General features: G+C 43.7%; 1 protein-coding gene across 1 annotated transcript; it reads left to right on the top strand.

Annotated features, from left to right (window-relative positions):
- Positions 1 to 770: 770 nt before the first annotated feature.
- LOC101585325 (TERF1-interacting nuclear factor 2) lies at positions 771 to 3793 on the top strand. Its single transcript, XM_004647465.2, has 9 exons — positions 771 to 1340; positions 1470 to 1574; positions 1694 to 1795; positions 1873 to 1980; positions 2063 to 2159; positions 2295 to 2748; positions 2835 to 2902; positions 3227 to 3318; positions 3449 to 3793. The coding sequence occupies exons 1-9, from the start codon at positions 1149 to 1151 to the stop codon at positions 3581 to 3583; spliced, it is 1353 nt and encodes a 450-aa protein (XP_004647522.1). The 5' UTR covers positions 771 to 1148; the 3' UTR covers positions 3584 to 3793.
- Positions 3794 to 16449: the final 12656 nt, after the last annotated feature.

The following is a 16449-nucleotide window of genomic DNA, read 5'->3' as shown; positions in this document are numbered from 1 at the left end:
AATCCAGGGGCCAGGGAGATGGCTCAGTGGAATAAGTGCTTCCCTGGCAAGCCCAAGAGCCTGAGTTCAATCCCTGGTTTTGCAAAAAAAAAAAAAAAAAGGATTCAATCCAAAAGTTCTACCAATGAGTTACATACCCCACCCCACCCCTTCGTTTCGGGACTTTTGTTTTTCTATCTTGGGACAAGGTCTCTACACCTTGCGTGGCTAACTTCGACCTTGCAGCTCCAAATACCCGAATTCTTATTTATTTCATTCACACATTCCTTCATCCCTTTGCGATACAGGAGACCTTTTGGTGGAACCGGGGACTGAACTCAGGTCCTTGCACTTACCAGGCAAGCACTTCTACTGAGCCATCTCCCGGGCCCGACGCTGGAGATCTCTCTAGCCAGCGCTTCTCTTTAGCTAGGCAAGCCCTGTGCCTCTGAGCAGCACCCAGCTCTGAATCTCTGAATGTATTTTATTTTTTTAAAGGTGAGCGCCCCCTTTTGTTTCTCGAAAGAAAACGTCGACTTCTCTCACAGAAGTAGCGTGAACTAGGGGAAAGGCTTCAGAGGCGCTGGGTACCTATTTCAGACGAAGGTGTTGGCGAAGGCACCCCCAGCTTACAGATTATCAGTAGAGTCTCCAGAGTTAGCTTTTCCGCAGTCCTCCAGAAGGCACAGACTACAAAGGTCGGAGACTACACGGCCGCAATCCCCTCACCACATCTACCAGGGAGGCCTCCGGAGCGAAGAGTACGCGGGAACCGCGCGGCCCCACTTTATGACGTCACGAAGCACTTTCTCTCTCTGGCCGCCCATTGGCTGGCTCTCCGCGCAGACCTCTTCCAAGCTAGGGAAACCAGTCTCAGAGCCGGAAGTAAGGTCTCTGGAGTTCCAGATAGCGGCAGCATTTAAAGTTGTGCATCTAACGTCACGGCGGATTGTCGGCTTCTCCATTCAGGGTACACGCCGAGCCAGGAGGGGGCTCCATACCTCTACAGGTCTGTGGGAAGGACGGAGGAAGATCGCAAAGTATCCAGCGCGGAACGAAAAATGCGAGACTCGAAGAGGTGCCGGAAGCCCCGTCGCTAGGAAAGGGTTTAGAAGCCTCCCCCGGGGAAGGCGCCAGAAGGGACCACCCCGGGGCGTAGCCGGCGCATCATGGCCACCCCCAAGGGGGCCGGTCCCGCCACTTGGCGCTTTGCTGCCGCAGCTAGCTGGCGAGTGGTGCGCGGACACTGCGTGGAGCATTTCCCTCGTGTCCTCCAGTTTCTGCACTCCCTGCGCGCTGTCGCCCCCGGCTTGGTTCGCTACCGGCACCACGAGCGCTTGTGTATGGGCCTACAGGCCAAGGTATTGGAGTGAGAGGGACCCGGAAAGGGGAGCGTTGCGAGGACGTGTGGAGGGCCATCAGGTTGGGGGTGAGACTAGTCGGAAGGGGTAGCAAGCCCGAAAGGGGATTCTGAACTCTGTATCGTGCAGATGGTGGTGGAGATGATCCTGCAAGGCCAGCCTTGGGCCCAGGTTCTGAGTGCCTTGGATCACCACTTCCCGGAGTCTGGAGCTGTGCCGCCAGACCCTAAAGCTGTGAGTAATCCCTGGAACAAGCCCTGACACCATGCTTAGTGCACCAAAGTTGCCCCTTCTCCAGACTACTAAATCCTGGTGTCTCCAATGTTTCTGCCTTCCATATCCTTCCTCAACAGACAAAGCGGGATCTGAGGAAAATTTTGGAGGCACGGGAAACCTTTCGCCAGCAGGTGAAGCAGCTGTCAGAGGCCTCTCTGGATTTGACCTCAAAGCTGCAGGTGAGACTAGCCGTTGTGAAGGCCGATAGGGAGCTGTTTTCATCCTCTTCTGACCTGCTGCTTTTTCTGCTCAGCAGGAGCTTGAAGAAGAGTATGGGGAACCCTTCATGGCTGCCGTGGAAAAGCTGTTTTTTGAATACTTGTGTCAGCTAGAGAGAGCATTGCCTGCAGTACAGGCACAGCAGGTTTTGTTGGGGTACAGCACCAGGGCAGAGTGTGGGGTGATTGTATCAAAACTGTGGTCTTCATAGCTCTTCTTGCCCGCAGCTTCAGGATGTCCTGAGTTGGATGCAGCCTGGAGTTTCTGTCTCCTCTTCTCTTGTCTTGAACCAATATGCTGCAGACATGGGGTGGCCTCTTCCAGGTACAGAAGCATCTGGGAAAGTAGCGATTTAGGGGTATGGTGTTTAGCTTGACTTTTGAGTTGACCCATTGGAAGTTATGTGGGCCTGAGGTAGCATCTGTTCTACTTATAAGGAGTCCCATTGCTTTCTTTCAGAGCACTTTGTTTCTGATTCAGTGAACCTGACCAAACCCATGGGACAGAATCCTCCTAGGCAGTTAAGACCAACTCTCTACCACAGTCCTCTGCCAAAAGCCAAGCCCAGCCCTGGGAGACCAGCTTCAAGGAAGCATCCTGAATCTTTTGCTGGCCACCACTTCAATCTGGCCCCTCTAGGCCGGCGAAGAATCCAATCCCGGTGGACATCTGCAAGGGGCAGCTCTAAAGAGCGCCCCACAGTCATGCTGTTGCCCTTTAGGAATCTGGACCCACCAAGCCAAGTCATAGCTCAGCCTGAGAGCAGGGAAGAGTGTGGGATACACACAGCAGACACAGGAGGTGTGGGCACAAGAGCAGCCTTCACTGGCAAGTCGAAGAGTCCACCTCAGATCCTGGGGGAAACGACTTTGAAGGAGAATCCACCTGCCTTGTCTGCCTCAGAGCAAATGGAGTGAGTGAAGGGCTGCTTCTCCCTGCTAGGAGCACATTCTTTGCCTTCTTTCCCTTTATCCTGCCCTTTGCTTGCTTCTGTCTCAGGAATTGCTTGGATTGCTACATTGACCCCCTGAAGCTATCCTTATCACCTCCAAAGGCCAAGAAGCCAGGTAGGTGGGCTGGGTCAGGATTGGAACAGGCAGCTTCTTTCTTTCTTTTTATTTTTGTATTTAGGACAGGGTATATATACAGGGTCTCAATGCGTAGATCGGACTCGCAGTGATCTTCCTATTTTCAGCCTCCCAAATGCTGCCATTATGGGCATGCACCACCAGTCTCAGCATGCCCTGGGGGTAGGGCCAGTACTGCAGGTCTGAGGATTGAAGTCCCAGCTCCTGTGTCTGTCAAAGCAGGTGCTTTAATCTGCTGAGCTATTTGGTTAGCCAGTCAGCTTTCTGTGGTGAAAGAAATTTGATTCCGGTTTCCGCCTGCAGCATATTCTCTACCTGTGATTGGCTCAGTCATTACCATAGGAGACTTGGTTTTGGACTCTGAGGAGGAAGAAGATACCGAGAGAGAAGAAAAGGTGAGTAGGATGGTGCAGAAAGCTGGAGAGAAAGATGGGCAGAACAAGACTGAGACGCCCACAGGCTCCAGAATAAGATCTCCAGAAATCATTTCCAATGTTAGGACCCCTGCTGCTCCCTTCTCAACAGGAGTTTCTGGGAAAATATCAGAAGACAAAGAATGACACCCTGATCCCCACTTTCCATGAATACCTCCCCACCTGTGGCTCCAGTGCCATGCCTGCTTCTTCCTGTAACTGCATAGACAACTCTAGACCCCTTTGATACCACAGCAATGCCCCCTGCACTCTGCCCACTTGTTGCCAGCAGTTTAATGGGAATGAAGTGAAAGCCCAGCCTGGGTTGCCTGAAAACATTGCTAAAAGTGGTATAATGCTTGAGAATTAAATTTTGTAACAACACTGTCTTGCTTTTTGTGAGAAAGACTTTATAGAGCTGGATGTGGTAGCATGAGCCTATGATTCCTGCACTCAGGAGGCTGAGGCAGGAGGATTGTTGCAAGTTCTAGACCAGTCTGGGCTACAAAGTGAGCTCAAAGCCAACCTGAGCTACGTAGACCCTGTGTCAAAAAGACAGAAAAGAAGTCTTTCATGGGTCTGCCAAAGTCATTTTTTAAAACTGGCCTCACTAGAGCTGAGAGAACCCCTTTGCGTTTTTCCTTCCTTGGATAGTTACTCATAGGTGCCTAAAAGGGTTACTGTGGTGGTAGGATTAGTGCTGATCCTAACTGCTCACCCTGGACCAGCACCAGATGCCAGCACTGTCTTTATAGTCCATGAGCTCTCTCTTTATTGTCATATTTTAATTAGTGTCAGTCAACACTTCCAAACTGATCTCATTTAACAAAGATAATTAACAAGATATAATTACATTATAGTTATGTGTCATCACACCCAGCTAATTAAGATTTTTACTTTTAAAGTAAACTTTAGAATTGTTTGCCAGGATTTTTTAGGTTAGCACTCTTGATAAGAATTGAAGGATAGTTTTACATGTCTTACAAACTTAGGAAACAGTATTAATGCCCACAAATAGGCTTCTACCAGAGTATAAATGTATCGCATCCATACAACAAAATGCTCGGTTAAATCCAGTAGATGTAGATTACATTTTAATTTGCAGGGTTAAATTGTATTGACTACAAAGAGTAGAGATGTCAGGAAGTATTGTTTATTTTTTATGTTTAAAATTCTGGGGTAGGGACCAGGGAGATGGCTCAGTGGAATAAGCACTTCTCTGGCAAGTGCAAGGGCCTGAGTTCAATCCCTGGTTCTGCCAAAAAAATAAATAAATAAATAAAATGAAATGAAATAAAATTCTGGGGTAGAAGAGCTGGCCAGATAGCTCAGCAGATTAAAGCATCTGATTAGGCAGACATAGGAGCCAGGATTTGATCCCCCGTGTGTCATGCCAGCCCAACCCTGTAGCATGCTGAGTCTGAGACTGGGCGTGGTGGCATGCACCTGTAATCCCAGCACTTGGGAGGCTGAAAACAGGAGGATCACTATGAGTCCAATCTGTGTAGTGAGATCCTGTAGACCCCGTGTTAAATAAATATAAAATAATAAAAATAAAATTCTAGTGTAACATATACTGTATAAAAGAGATTACTTATTGGTTACTATGTATCAAAGCTATCTGTTTTTAGTTTTATTAACTTTGCACATTTTCACAGTACAACCTAGCATAGGCTTAGTTATATCTTTTTTCATGTTAGGCCAAAGACATGGTATTTAGTGTCATTAAAGGAGGGTAAGTTTAAGTATAGAACAATTAAACTACGTCTTTGAGCAGTGGCTGTTACTGCAATTCACCATGTACCTTTATTATATTAAAACCTCCATATCCATTGCCAGGCATGGTGGTGCATGTCTGTAATTCTAGCACTCAAGGGACTGAGGCAGAAGTGCACTCAAATTGCAAGTTTGAGGCCAGCCTTGGCTTCATAGTGAGTTCAGGACCAGCCTAAACTATGTAGTGAGACCCTGTTTCAAAAAAACAAAATTGAAAAAACAGACTTACGTCCCCATATTTTTTTTACATATATCTTTAAACCATGAGAATGTTTATTTTGCAAATAACAATGCTTTTGCCAGAATTTCTCCATATTTTTACACACAGTTTTTTTTTACAATCACATTTTTTAAAAAGGTTTTGTCAAGTTGAAAAGAAAGACACTCAGCTGAACAAATAGCACATTTAACTTAAAGGTTGGGAACTTTGGGAATATCAAGAATTGAAGCAGCTGGGAGTCACATTTATTTGTAGGTGCCTAGATACCAAGATCTAATTAGGAAAACATCTATAAACTGTTAACAAAATTCTCAAAGCACTGAAATTTATTATAAATTGTATCTATATTTAACAACTTTATAATATCCAGAAAAGTACTACATTTTTACAAATAGTACGTATATACCTTTCTATTCAGCAAACAGAGCTTAGATCCATGTGGCCATACCGGAAACCTGGTTACCTGTGCGAAAGTCTGCCCTATGGGGCCTGGGAGATAGCTCAGCACCTACCTGACAAGTGCAAGGTCCTGGGTTCAATCTCTAGTACCAAAAAAAAAAAAAAAAAAATTAGATGGTCCTCAGCCAGTCATCCCAGGTAGAGCTATCATTGAACAAAGAAATTCCACTTAGATTAGCTTTAACTGCCCTTTAAATAGGACATGGGATTAAAATTACTTAGGCTACTGCAAAAGCTCCTGGAGTTGCTGGTGCCATTTCTAGGCATGCTTTGTCCCATAGTTTTTATCACATGCATCTCTAGGTCCAGTGCAGTCTTCAGCCAGCTTCTGGAATGTCTTAACTGGTGGTAAGGTACCTTAATTATTATCTTCCAGAACTTCCATTAAGCATCAGGCCAACCCAGGCCACCTGGAAGGGCTAGCTTCATTTATTCCCTTCTACATTTTTGTTAAAAACAGCACATAGCCTGCTGCCTTTTCTTGTACAAACACATGATGAAAAGATTTCTCTTCAAATGTAGTGTTAGCATTGATGAGTAAATCTAATGGGGAATCCCAGACAGTCCTCACAAGTAAGATGTTCCTGTGTTACCTGGTGCCAAATGTTGGACTCAGGCATGTCCCTGGGCTGTCTGTGAGAAACTGTGTGGACTCCCCATGAGGGTCATTTTGGGTCTGGAACTCTCCGCACTGCTGATGTCATTTCAGAGGCAGACAGATGACCAGCCCTAACCAAAGAGTATTCATCTGAGCTGTCTGCATCAGCAGTACCTTCCAATAAAAGGCCTGGGCTGTAACAACTCTAGCCACATTATGCGTCACATTGGATAGCACTGAAGCAAGTCACATCAGACATCCCTTGGAGGCATCCATGAGGCTTCCTCAGAAGTCACTTGTTTTTTCTTTTTGGTATTTTGAGACAGGATCTCAGTGTAATCCAAGCTGACCTCAAATTTGTGGAAGTTTTTTTGCCTCACCTTCCCAAGTGCTGGGATTACAGGCATGCGCCGCCATTCTCACATCAGTTGATGTACATGTGCATGGCATGTATGCGCACAGGCCTATGCTGGTCACACTCACACTCAGTCCTTCCTGTCCACTGTCCACGGCACATAGCCTGCTGCTGAGGCATTTGGAGCACAGCCAGGGCTGTACTTTTACAGAATTCTTATTTAGGCTGAATTAGAGGAAACTATGCTGATAACATTGTGCAGAATCAGTCACTTAAAAAGTAGTCAAGTCAATCCAGATAGTGTTTTTTTCTCTGTAATTTTCGGAGAGGAATTTTTTAGCTACTTATTTAAAATGTCAACAAAGAAACAGGATTTCAAGGGTATAGGAATGACTTGCTGACTCCAGAGCACTATGGGTACATCAAACAAGTACTAAATTCATCACGAGGTGTGAGTTTGAGAAGACAATTACCAGCATTTTGGGGAACACCTGAGTAACACCACCTACCCCATGTGATGGTTCCAGTTGTCCTGAATATCACTTTGTTTGGCATGATGTGGAAGGGTTCCTTTCCCCCACACCAACCACATCATCATTTGTTATTATTTGATTTGTTGATGATAACCATTCTTTCTGGAGTAATACAAAATCTCAGTGTTGTTTTAACTTGTATTTATTGCCACATTATTGTTGTTATTTATTTTTTATTTATATTTTAGTTCATTTTATGTTATGTCATTTTATTATTTTGCAAAACTAGGGATTGAACTCAGGCCCTTGTGCTTACCAGGCAAGCACTGAACTTACTTATTTTTTGAGACAGGATCTTGCTACGCAATTCAGGCTGGTCTTGAGTTCACTTTGTAGTCCAGGCTGGTCTCAAACTCTCTATCATCCTCTTGCCTCAGCTTCGTGAGGGCTGGGATTACAGGGGTGTGCCACCTCACCCATCTGAACCTTTTTTCAAGAATTATTGACAGTCTGTACTTCTCAGTCTGTTCATGTCAGTGGCCTATTTCTTGAGTGGGTCTTAATTCTATGGCAGTCTAATTTTTGATTTCTTTATATATTTTAAGTATTGGTCTTCTGTCCAAGGAATGGCAGGCAAAAATTATGTCCCACACTGTGGTTTGTCCCTTTATTCTGTTTTTTTCCTTTGCTGTGCAGAAGCTTTTTAATTTGATATGATCCCATTTTATTATCAGTGTTTTATGTGTCTATTCAGAAAGTCCTTGTCTGTGCCTGTGTCTTAAAGAGTTTTACTTATTTTGTCTCCCATTAGATTGTTTCTTTTTTTTTTCTCTCTCTCTCTCTTTTTTCTTTTTTTTGGTGGAATCGGGGATTGAACTCAGGCCCTTGTGCTTGCCAAGGAAGCACTTATTGCACTGAGCCATCTCCCCAGCCCCCAGTAGATTGTTTCTGTGCTGACATTTTTATTTTTGATCCATTTTGTTTTACTTTAATAAGTGGTTAGAGATATAACTTCAATTTTTTTGCATGCATGTAGATCATACATTGTGTCAACTTGAGAAGTTTAGAAGTTTAAGTGACTCAGCAGAAAGCCAGGATTCTTAGTTTGTAAATGTTCTCATCTTGTGCAAGAGGAGTGCATGGACATTGTGTGAGTTCTACACCCCCAGCCCCAGGATAGTTTGTTTACAATATGAGGAAAGGCTAGTGCTGCCCTTCCCTATAAGGGTCTTTGCTGTTTTCTGCTGCCATGAATTGCTGCTCTGCCCTGTGCCACTCTGCCCGGGAGCCAGCCAAGTATAGACGAAACCTCCACAAACTGTGAGCTAAAGTTTGGGTGTCAGGTATTTTGTCCCAACAATGGGTGAAAAGTAACCAAGATAATGCAGATAGCCAGTTTGCAAGTACCATTCAAGAGGTTTACTTTGTTTTTAGAATTTTTATTTTTTTATTAGTGCACATTTATAATAGGTGATGATCACACTCCTTGTGGGGAGTTGGTATATGTACATAACTCATCTTAATTCTTCTCTTTATTCCTTTCCCTTTTCCCCTCACTCTCTCCATCTCTTGGTTCCCTTTTCATTTGCAAAAGATCTGTCTGCCTATTTCCTCCTATCTTTATTTTGCTCTTAACTTACATTCTGAGTTTCTTACATAAGAGAAATCATGCATTATTTAAGCTTATATGTCCAATTCACTTAACATGCTCTCAAGGTGCATCCATTTTCCTACAAATGACTCGTTTATCCTTCTTTATGGCAGAGTATATACTCCACTGTATATAAATGCACATTTTCTTAACCCATCCATATATTAATGGCCCCATAGGCCGTTTCCAAGACGTAGCTGTTGTGAATTGTGGTACTGTAAACATGGGTATACATCTATCAGTATAATAACCTTTTTCTTTGGAAGTTACCCACAGGGGGACTAGATGGGTTGAAAGGAATTTTTAGTTTTAGTTTTTTGAGAAATTTCCATACTGGTTTATGTAATGGTTGTAATTTGCATTCCTACCATTTGTTCAAAGGCTTCATTCAACTCTGATATTTCTTTGTTGATTTAGTCTAATCTCTTTGTGACAGTACAGTATTGGGGCCTCCCTCATTAAAATTGTGTTGGTGTTTATCTGATTTTTTTTTTTTTTTTTGTCAAGTAGCATTTGTTTTGTGAAGTTGGGCATGCTGATGTTTGGTGCATATATGTTTATAATTATCATCTTTTCCTGTTGAATTGTTCCTTTAATCAACATGGTGTGACTTTCTATGCATCTGATCAGTCTTGGCTTGAAATCCACTTTGAGATTAGGATAGCTACTCCTGTTTTTTTCTAGATTACTATTTTGTAGAATATTGTTTTCAATTCTTTGATTTTTAATTTGCGAATTTCTTTTTTGATTAAATGGTGTTTCTTATACACAACATATTGTTGAGTTGTGTTTCTTAACTCTTTCTGACAGTCTGTGTCTTTTTTTGAATGTATCAGTTATTTAATTAGGTTCTTAGTAAGAAATTTAGAACACTAGGGGCCAGGGAAATGGCTCAGTGGAATAAGTGCTTCCCTGGCAAGCACAAGGGTCTGAGTTCAATCCCCAATTCTGCCAAAAAAAAAATTGGTCCATTCAGAAATTTAGAACACTAATATATGAGGATAAATTCCATTTATCAGCGCAAAAACAGAATGCAGGTAGCCCCAGAGCTGAGGAATGGCTTTGAGTTTTGCTAAAATCTGAGTCTACCACTTTCTGATCCACCTTTCGCTGTTCTGAAATCTGGTATCTCTCTTTCTTGGTGTTAGAGATCTCACCCTCCTGGTGTCTAGGTTTCCTCTTTTTTTTTTTTTTTTTTTACAAAATTCACTCTTCTTCAGTGAGAGCTTCTTCTTGAAGTGAACCTCATTGAAGTGTTTGGATTTTCGCTTTACTAATACCTTCTTGGAAATATTTCTTCTTTCTAGGTTAATTATATTTTACCCAAATACAAAGAAGTATTAAAACATATTACCGCTTTCCCTCAGCTGTAGATTTAAATCCCTGAGGTGGTACCTGTGAATTTGAATTATTTCAAGCTCAAAAATATCAGGGGTAGTGGCAGAGACCTAGGCTGTCTTCTGTGTTGTCCCATGTCAGGATATCAGGTCAGGTCACCCTAAAAATGAGAAGGGGGAATGCTGACACCTTGCTGAACAGGAGCTGGTAAGGCCTGTGCCCACTTATTTTTAGGGATCTGATCATGCATCAGGGCCTCTTTTCTGCCTTCAGACTTCAGGGTAGTTGGTGTTAGGAATACAGAGTGTTAGCAGTTGCTGAAGCTGAAAATTGGTCATATGTGTGAGGGCAGCATAAGGCCACAGTGCCTAAAGCAGTTGAGCTACTTCAGTTTTGAGAAAAACATCCTGTCTGTACAATTTCAGTCATTAGTTGCTGCACAAACTTGTGTCTTATCATACTTCGGGAGAGTATAAATAAATGCCCTTCCTGTTGTTGTTTGGGTCCTTTGCCAGTCTGGCAAACAGGCTTCTACCTGAACCCAGCTCTTGTCTCTTGTCTATCTTTTCCTCATTCCTGCCAAAGTTTCTCCCTGGGGTAAACCAACAGACCAAGTCCCCACAAAGGAATTTAAGGAGAGGCAAAAAGCTGAGAAGAGGGCCAGCCAGATAGCTCAGTGGACTAAAACACCTGCTTAAGGCAGGCGCAGCAGCCAGGTTCAATCCCCAGTGTGCTGTGTGGGCCCCACCCTCAAGGTGCACTGAGATGGTGAATGAGACTGGGGATGGTGGTGCATGCCTGTAATCCCAGAACTTGGGAGGCTGAAAACAGGAGGATCACTAGGTGTCCAATCTGTGTAGTGAGACCCTATAAGACCCTGTACAAAAATACATAAATAGGCCGAGGAGAAGAGGCAAAGAGGATAATAGAGAATGGATGCAGGAATAAAACCAGAGGGGACACTGTACTTATTTTCCCTGAAAATAAGATCTAACAAGAAAATAAGCCCTAGCATGATTTTTCAGGATGTTTGTAATATAAGCCCTATCCCAAAAATAAGCCCCAGATAACATCAGCCAGATGGGCATATTTATTTTTTTATTTTTTTATTTTTTACAAATTTTTTATTTGTGTGTGTGTGTGTGTGTGTGTGTGTGGCCAGCTCAGCCCACCAGGGGGCAGGGCTGGCTGGCATGTGGTGCTGGGGGATCGAACCTCGGTCCCTGTGCTTTGCTAAGCTTGTTCTAAGTAGGTACTTTAGACCACTGAGCCATCTCACCAACCCCAGATGGGCATATTTAGTATGTCCGTTGCAACACAATGGGTGTACTGGATTATAAAATGAGTAATATTAACATAAATATATTATTTTGGGCTGGTGAGAGAGCTCACCAGACTAAAGTGCCTTCTTAGGCAAGCGCAGGGACTGCATTTTGATCCCTGCCACCACATGCTGTGTCACCCCACCCCCAAGGCAGGCTGAACTGGCCAGGGTCCAGGGTGGTGGTGCACACCTGTAATCCCAGCACTGGGGAGAAAGCTGGAGGATCCCTGTCTTAGTTACTTTTTACTCGTTGTTGGGACAAATACAAATATCCGACACTTAAAGGAAGCAAAGGTTTATTTAGCTCACAGTTACTGGAGGCTTCAGTCCATATTCCGCTGGCTCCAAGGCAAATGACAACAGTTCATGGTGGCAGAAAACAAGAGCAGAGGAGGAGCAGCAGCTGTGGTGTCCATCAAGCCTCTCTCTTCCTTCTGCGCTGAATGCAAAGACTAGTGCTCCATGGCAAAGATCGTAGCTTTTCCTAAGTGGCATGGCTGTAAAGATCAAGCTCCCCTGAAGACTGGGAGTTCTCCCCACAGAAGCCAGGCAGGGCAGCAGGAAGTCTATCTCAATTCCTGGGCCCTGCCCACCTGCAGGGCTAGGCCCCCATGCTGAGCAGATTCAGCCAAGTTGACACAATGTATCAGCCAAGCTGTGTAGTGAAACCCTGTAACATTTTATATATATATTTTAAAATAAGTGATAAAACAAATTATAATTGTTGATAAATACCCAAGTTGGTACCTTTGCACAAGAGGTAAATGCCTATGTAAAAAGATAAACTCAAGATTTGTTACCAAATGACCAGAGTACAGACAACACAGTGATGTGTGCACTTGAAAGTGAACAGACATGATTATGTACAGTACAAATCTTCATGATTCCATATATCACGAGTTATAATGATGCACATGAGCAGCCTATGTGGGCCAGAAGTGTTTATTTAAGGAAAGCTCTTGTATTACATATGCAAGATTGGGCCAATGGTTCTATAGGAAATGAAGTCAAAAGAAATTCAGGCCTGAATTTGGGGTTTGGAGAGTTATGACAATGTTCCAGAAGAAAATGATATGCCTCTATTTGCATAAATGTAGATTGTTGTACATGAAAAAAATAAGACACCCAAAAATAAGCTCTGTTGTGTCTTTTGGAGCACAAATTAATATAAGACACAGTCTTGTTTTCAAGGAAATGTAGTAGTGGCTGCCCACAGTGGGGGGAGGGCCCTGTCCATCAGTCCCCCTCCCTGAATGACATGGAGAGTGCAGGGAGAGCAGCTCCCGTTGATGAGTACATGCAGCTGTTCAAAGCAACAAAAACACCTGAACAGCATTCTCTAAGGATGCTGGGTTGGCTGTGGGGGAGAGCAGTGTGTGTGTGTGTTGGGGGGGGGGGGTCTTCCTCCACCTCAGGGACCAGAGGACCACATCTTCTCCAGTGAATCTCTTAACCAAAGAAGAGGTAAACCTGTAGGAGATGGTGGCCCTCAAGGGGCTAATTTTATCCTCAGCCAAAGAAGCTATAGTTTATCCTCCAATTCACCTTACTAATAGGAGATACTGAGGCAGAATCAACTTTGGGTGACCCTGCCAGGAATGCTTAAAGATAGGGGGACACCTGTGCTGAGTCAACCCTAAACCGTATATGACCCTGCCTAGATTGCCCCAATCCTTCAATCCTTCTCCATCCTTGTTAAAGCATTGCAAACATCAAAGAGATAAAGGAAAAAACACTAATTAAAGGAAGTAGAATTAAATCATATGCCACCATAAATTTTCATGATCAGGCTGTAACCTGCCATAATGACAGGTCACAAAATCAAAAACCGGACTCAACTTAAAAACACTTTATTTAGCTGAGCTCAGCAGTGGCACATACTCTCGTCTCCAAGTATGTGCGTGCCAAGGTGGGGAGAGACAAAGGTTTTTAAAGCTGAAAACCACAAAGAGGGGAGTGACTTGAGCACTGGGGTCAGCGTCCACTTACAGGAAACAGGTTACATCCTTTTAACATGAAGTTACAATTTTTAGGAACAAATAATTCTTATGGCGTGGTGTTGATCACAGGATGTCACAAAAAGATATCGAGATAATTTTGGGAACGGGGAGTTATCCTTAGAACAGAGAGTTATTACCTTAAGATATGGGGCTGATCACAAGAAATATGGTGGACAGGGAGTTATCCTTAAAACAGAAAGTTATCTTAGGATATGAGGCTGATCACAGGAAACTTTGTGAACGGGGACTTGTCCTTGGAACAGAAAGTTATTTTAGGATATGAGGCTGATCACAGGAAACTTTGTGTAGACTGCTTTTAACAATCTGTGGCAACAAAGGAGTATTTTGAACATTAACAAAACTGTGGGGGCTGGTAAGATGGCTCAGTGGTCTAAAGCACCTACTTGGAACAAGCTTAGCAAAGCACAGGGACTGCGGTTCAATCCCCCAGCACCACATGCCACCAGCCCTCCCCCCCCCCCGTGGGCTGAGCTGGACACACACACACACACACACACACACACACACACTTAAAAAATAAATTAATTAAAACTGTGGGGACTGGGGAGATAGCTCAGTAGAGTAAGTGCTTGCCTGGCAAGCACAGGATCCTGAGTTCAATCCCCAGTACCGCAAAAAAAAACAAAAAACAAAACAAAACAAAAAAAAAACTGTGTTCAGAGGCCAGACGGACGGCTTGAGCCACAAAGATGAAGTCCCAGTTGTCAACTTATGCCAAACAGTCCTCATTAATAAAGTTACAGTGGAAACGTACAGAGGTGTATAATAGAATGGGCTATTCTGGTTACAAAATAGAGTCAATCATATAGGTTATAACAGAAACATAGGGTTGTATAACAGAATAGCTGTTCTAGTTACAAAAATGGAGATGGTCACATAGGTTATAACACTCTCTGTCTCTGTCTGTCTCTCTGTCTCCCCCCCACCCCCCAGGGCTTCACTGTGAAGTTCAGGCTGCCTTTGAACTCACTTTGTAGTCAAGGCTGGGTTTAAACTTTCAGTGATCCTCCTGCCTTAGCCTCCTCAGTGGTGGGATTATAGTCATGTGCCACCACACCTGGAAGATTATTTTCTGGCACATTGTTTACTAACAGGTAATATTTCCCCCAATTTTGGGACTTGGGGTCCTAGACAAAACTACAGGAGCGACTTATGGGGAAAACTAAAGCCAATTGGTTCAGACATAGGTGTTTTCAGCCACAGAGGGGCTTTGTGCCCAAGGCCAACTGGTGTAAGCACGGATCAACAGTAGACATAGATGAGACACATAAGAGAATTACAGTAAGACAAAGTGTACTTTTAGATATACTGGTCAAGTTGGATTATAATAAGCTATTTTCTCTTAATTTTAGGTTTATAACTATAATGTCTGGTCAGAATTCTCCCTAGGGAATACTCACCAGCACTTTTGGGGAGATCGTAACAGATCTCTTGTTCTTTATTTTAACAATATAGAGAGAGGGAAGAAAGGGCATCAGTGTGCAGAGGGGGAGGATTCTTTGGTGGAAGAGACTGGTGCCTGAACTGGGCACTCAGTGTGACTAAAAGGAAGATCAAAGGCATCAGTGTCAGAACTGGGTGTTGAGAAAAGTGACCTGTGAAAGCATTTAGAAAGGCAGGTATGGCAGCCTCCACACAGCTGGGGAGCCTGTGACAAAGCTGTGAAGGCTTGAATGGAAGGGGCTTTAGAGTCTTTGCCCTGACTGTGACAGAATAAGTCCAACTGTAATATAGTGTTATAATTTAGAGTTCCATTAAGGGGCCAAGGGGGCCTGGCCCTAGCTCAGGCCTTTAAGTGGCTGCTTCCACAAAGCTGTCAGCCTCAGGTTGCTGGAGTTCAAACCTCACACCTCTCCCGCTGGCCAAAAGTGCCCTGAAGGCATTCGAGGAACCAAAAAAAAAAAAAAAAAAAAAAAGGGGGCCAAAACTCCTGATACGGGAGTTTATATTGAGACCAAGGAATATTGCATAGGATAATGAGACTTTTCTTCTTGGAGTCTGAGGATCAAGTCTAGGCCAGTTCTTAGGAATACAGCCCAGGGCCTTCTGCCAGAATAGCTGCCTCCTAGTAGTTTATCAGAATGATAGTGGGAAAGGAGGAGGAACAAGATACGTGTCCTCAAGTCATTTTAGACAACGTGGTATTGTTTCTTGGTCCACAAATATACCAGTCTGCAAAATGGATAATGTAGCCATCAAGGGAATTCCTGTTCAAAAAGAAATGCCACACAAATGCTACCATGGCAAAACCAAAAACATCTACAGTGCCACTCAGAATGCTGTTTGCATTGTTATAAGCAAGCAATTAGCAACAAGATACTTGCCAAAAGAATTAATGTGCGGGGCTGGTGAGATGGCTCAGTGGTCTAAAGCACCTACTTAGAACAAGCTTAGCAAAGCACAGGGACCGCGGTTCAATCCCCCAGCTCCACATGCCAGCCAGCCCCACCCCCTGGTGGGCTGAGCTGGCCACACATGCACAAAAAAATAAATAAATAAAAATTAAAAAAAAAATTAATGTGTATCGCCCGCGAGACGGTGATTGAGACTGGGTGTGGTGGTGCACTCCTGTAATCCCAGCACTTGGGAGCTGAAAACAGGAGGATCGCTATGAGTCCAGTCTACACAGTGAGACCCTGTACACCCTGTAGACCCTACCCGAAATACAGAAGAAAAAAAAAATTAATGTGCACATTGAACATATTAAATACTTATGGTTTGTGTATAGGTGTACCCCCAGAGCTTCATGTAGTCATGGGATGGCTTTTGAGTTTGTGATTACTGTGGGTGTGGGTGCTGTATTTGCCCTGGGGCAGGTAATTTGTATTATGATATGAGCTGCCGCCACTCCTTTTTTTTTAATAATTTTTTTAATTATTTATTTATTTTTATTTATTA

This window comes from Octodon degus, unplaced genomic scaffold, assembly GCF_000260255.1.
Source record: "Octodon degus isolate 3935 unplaced genomic scaffold, OctDeg1.0 scaffold00307, whole genome shotgun sequence".
Taxonomy (NCBI): Eukaryota; Metazoa; Chordata; class Mammalia; order Rodentia; family Octodontidae; genus Octodon; species Octodon degus.
Note: the sequence above shows the minus strand (reverse complement) of the source record. Positions and strands in the feature narration are given on the sequence as shown.

Bases quoted from the DNA above. Each gene is read 5' to 3' on its own strand.
- LOC101585325 (XM_004647465.2), top strand. From the start codon at position 1,149: ATGGCCACCCCCAAGGGGGCCGGTCCCGCCACTTGGCGCTTTGCTGCC. The intron at 1,981-2,062 runs GTTTTGTTGGGG...TCTTGCCCGCAG, and splicing joins CTGCAGTACAGGCACAGCAG to CTTCAGGATGTCCTGAGTTG. The intron at 2,749-2,834 runs GTGAGTGAAGGG...CTTCTGTCTCAG, and splicing joins TCTGCCTCAGAGCAAATGGA to GAATTGCTTGGATTGCTACA.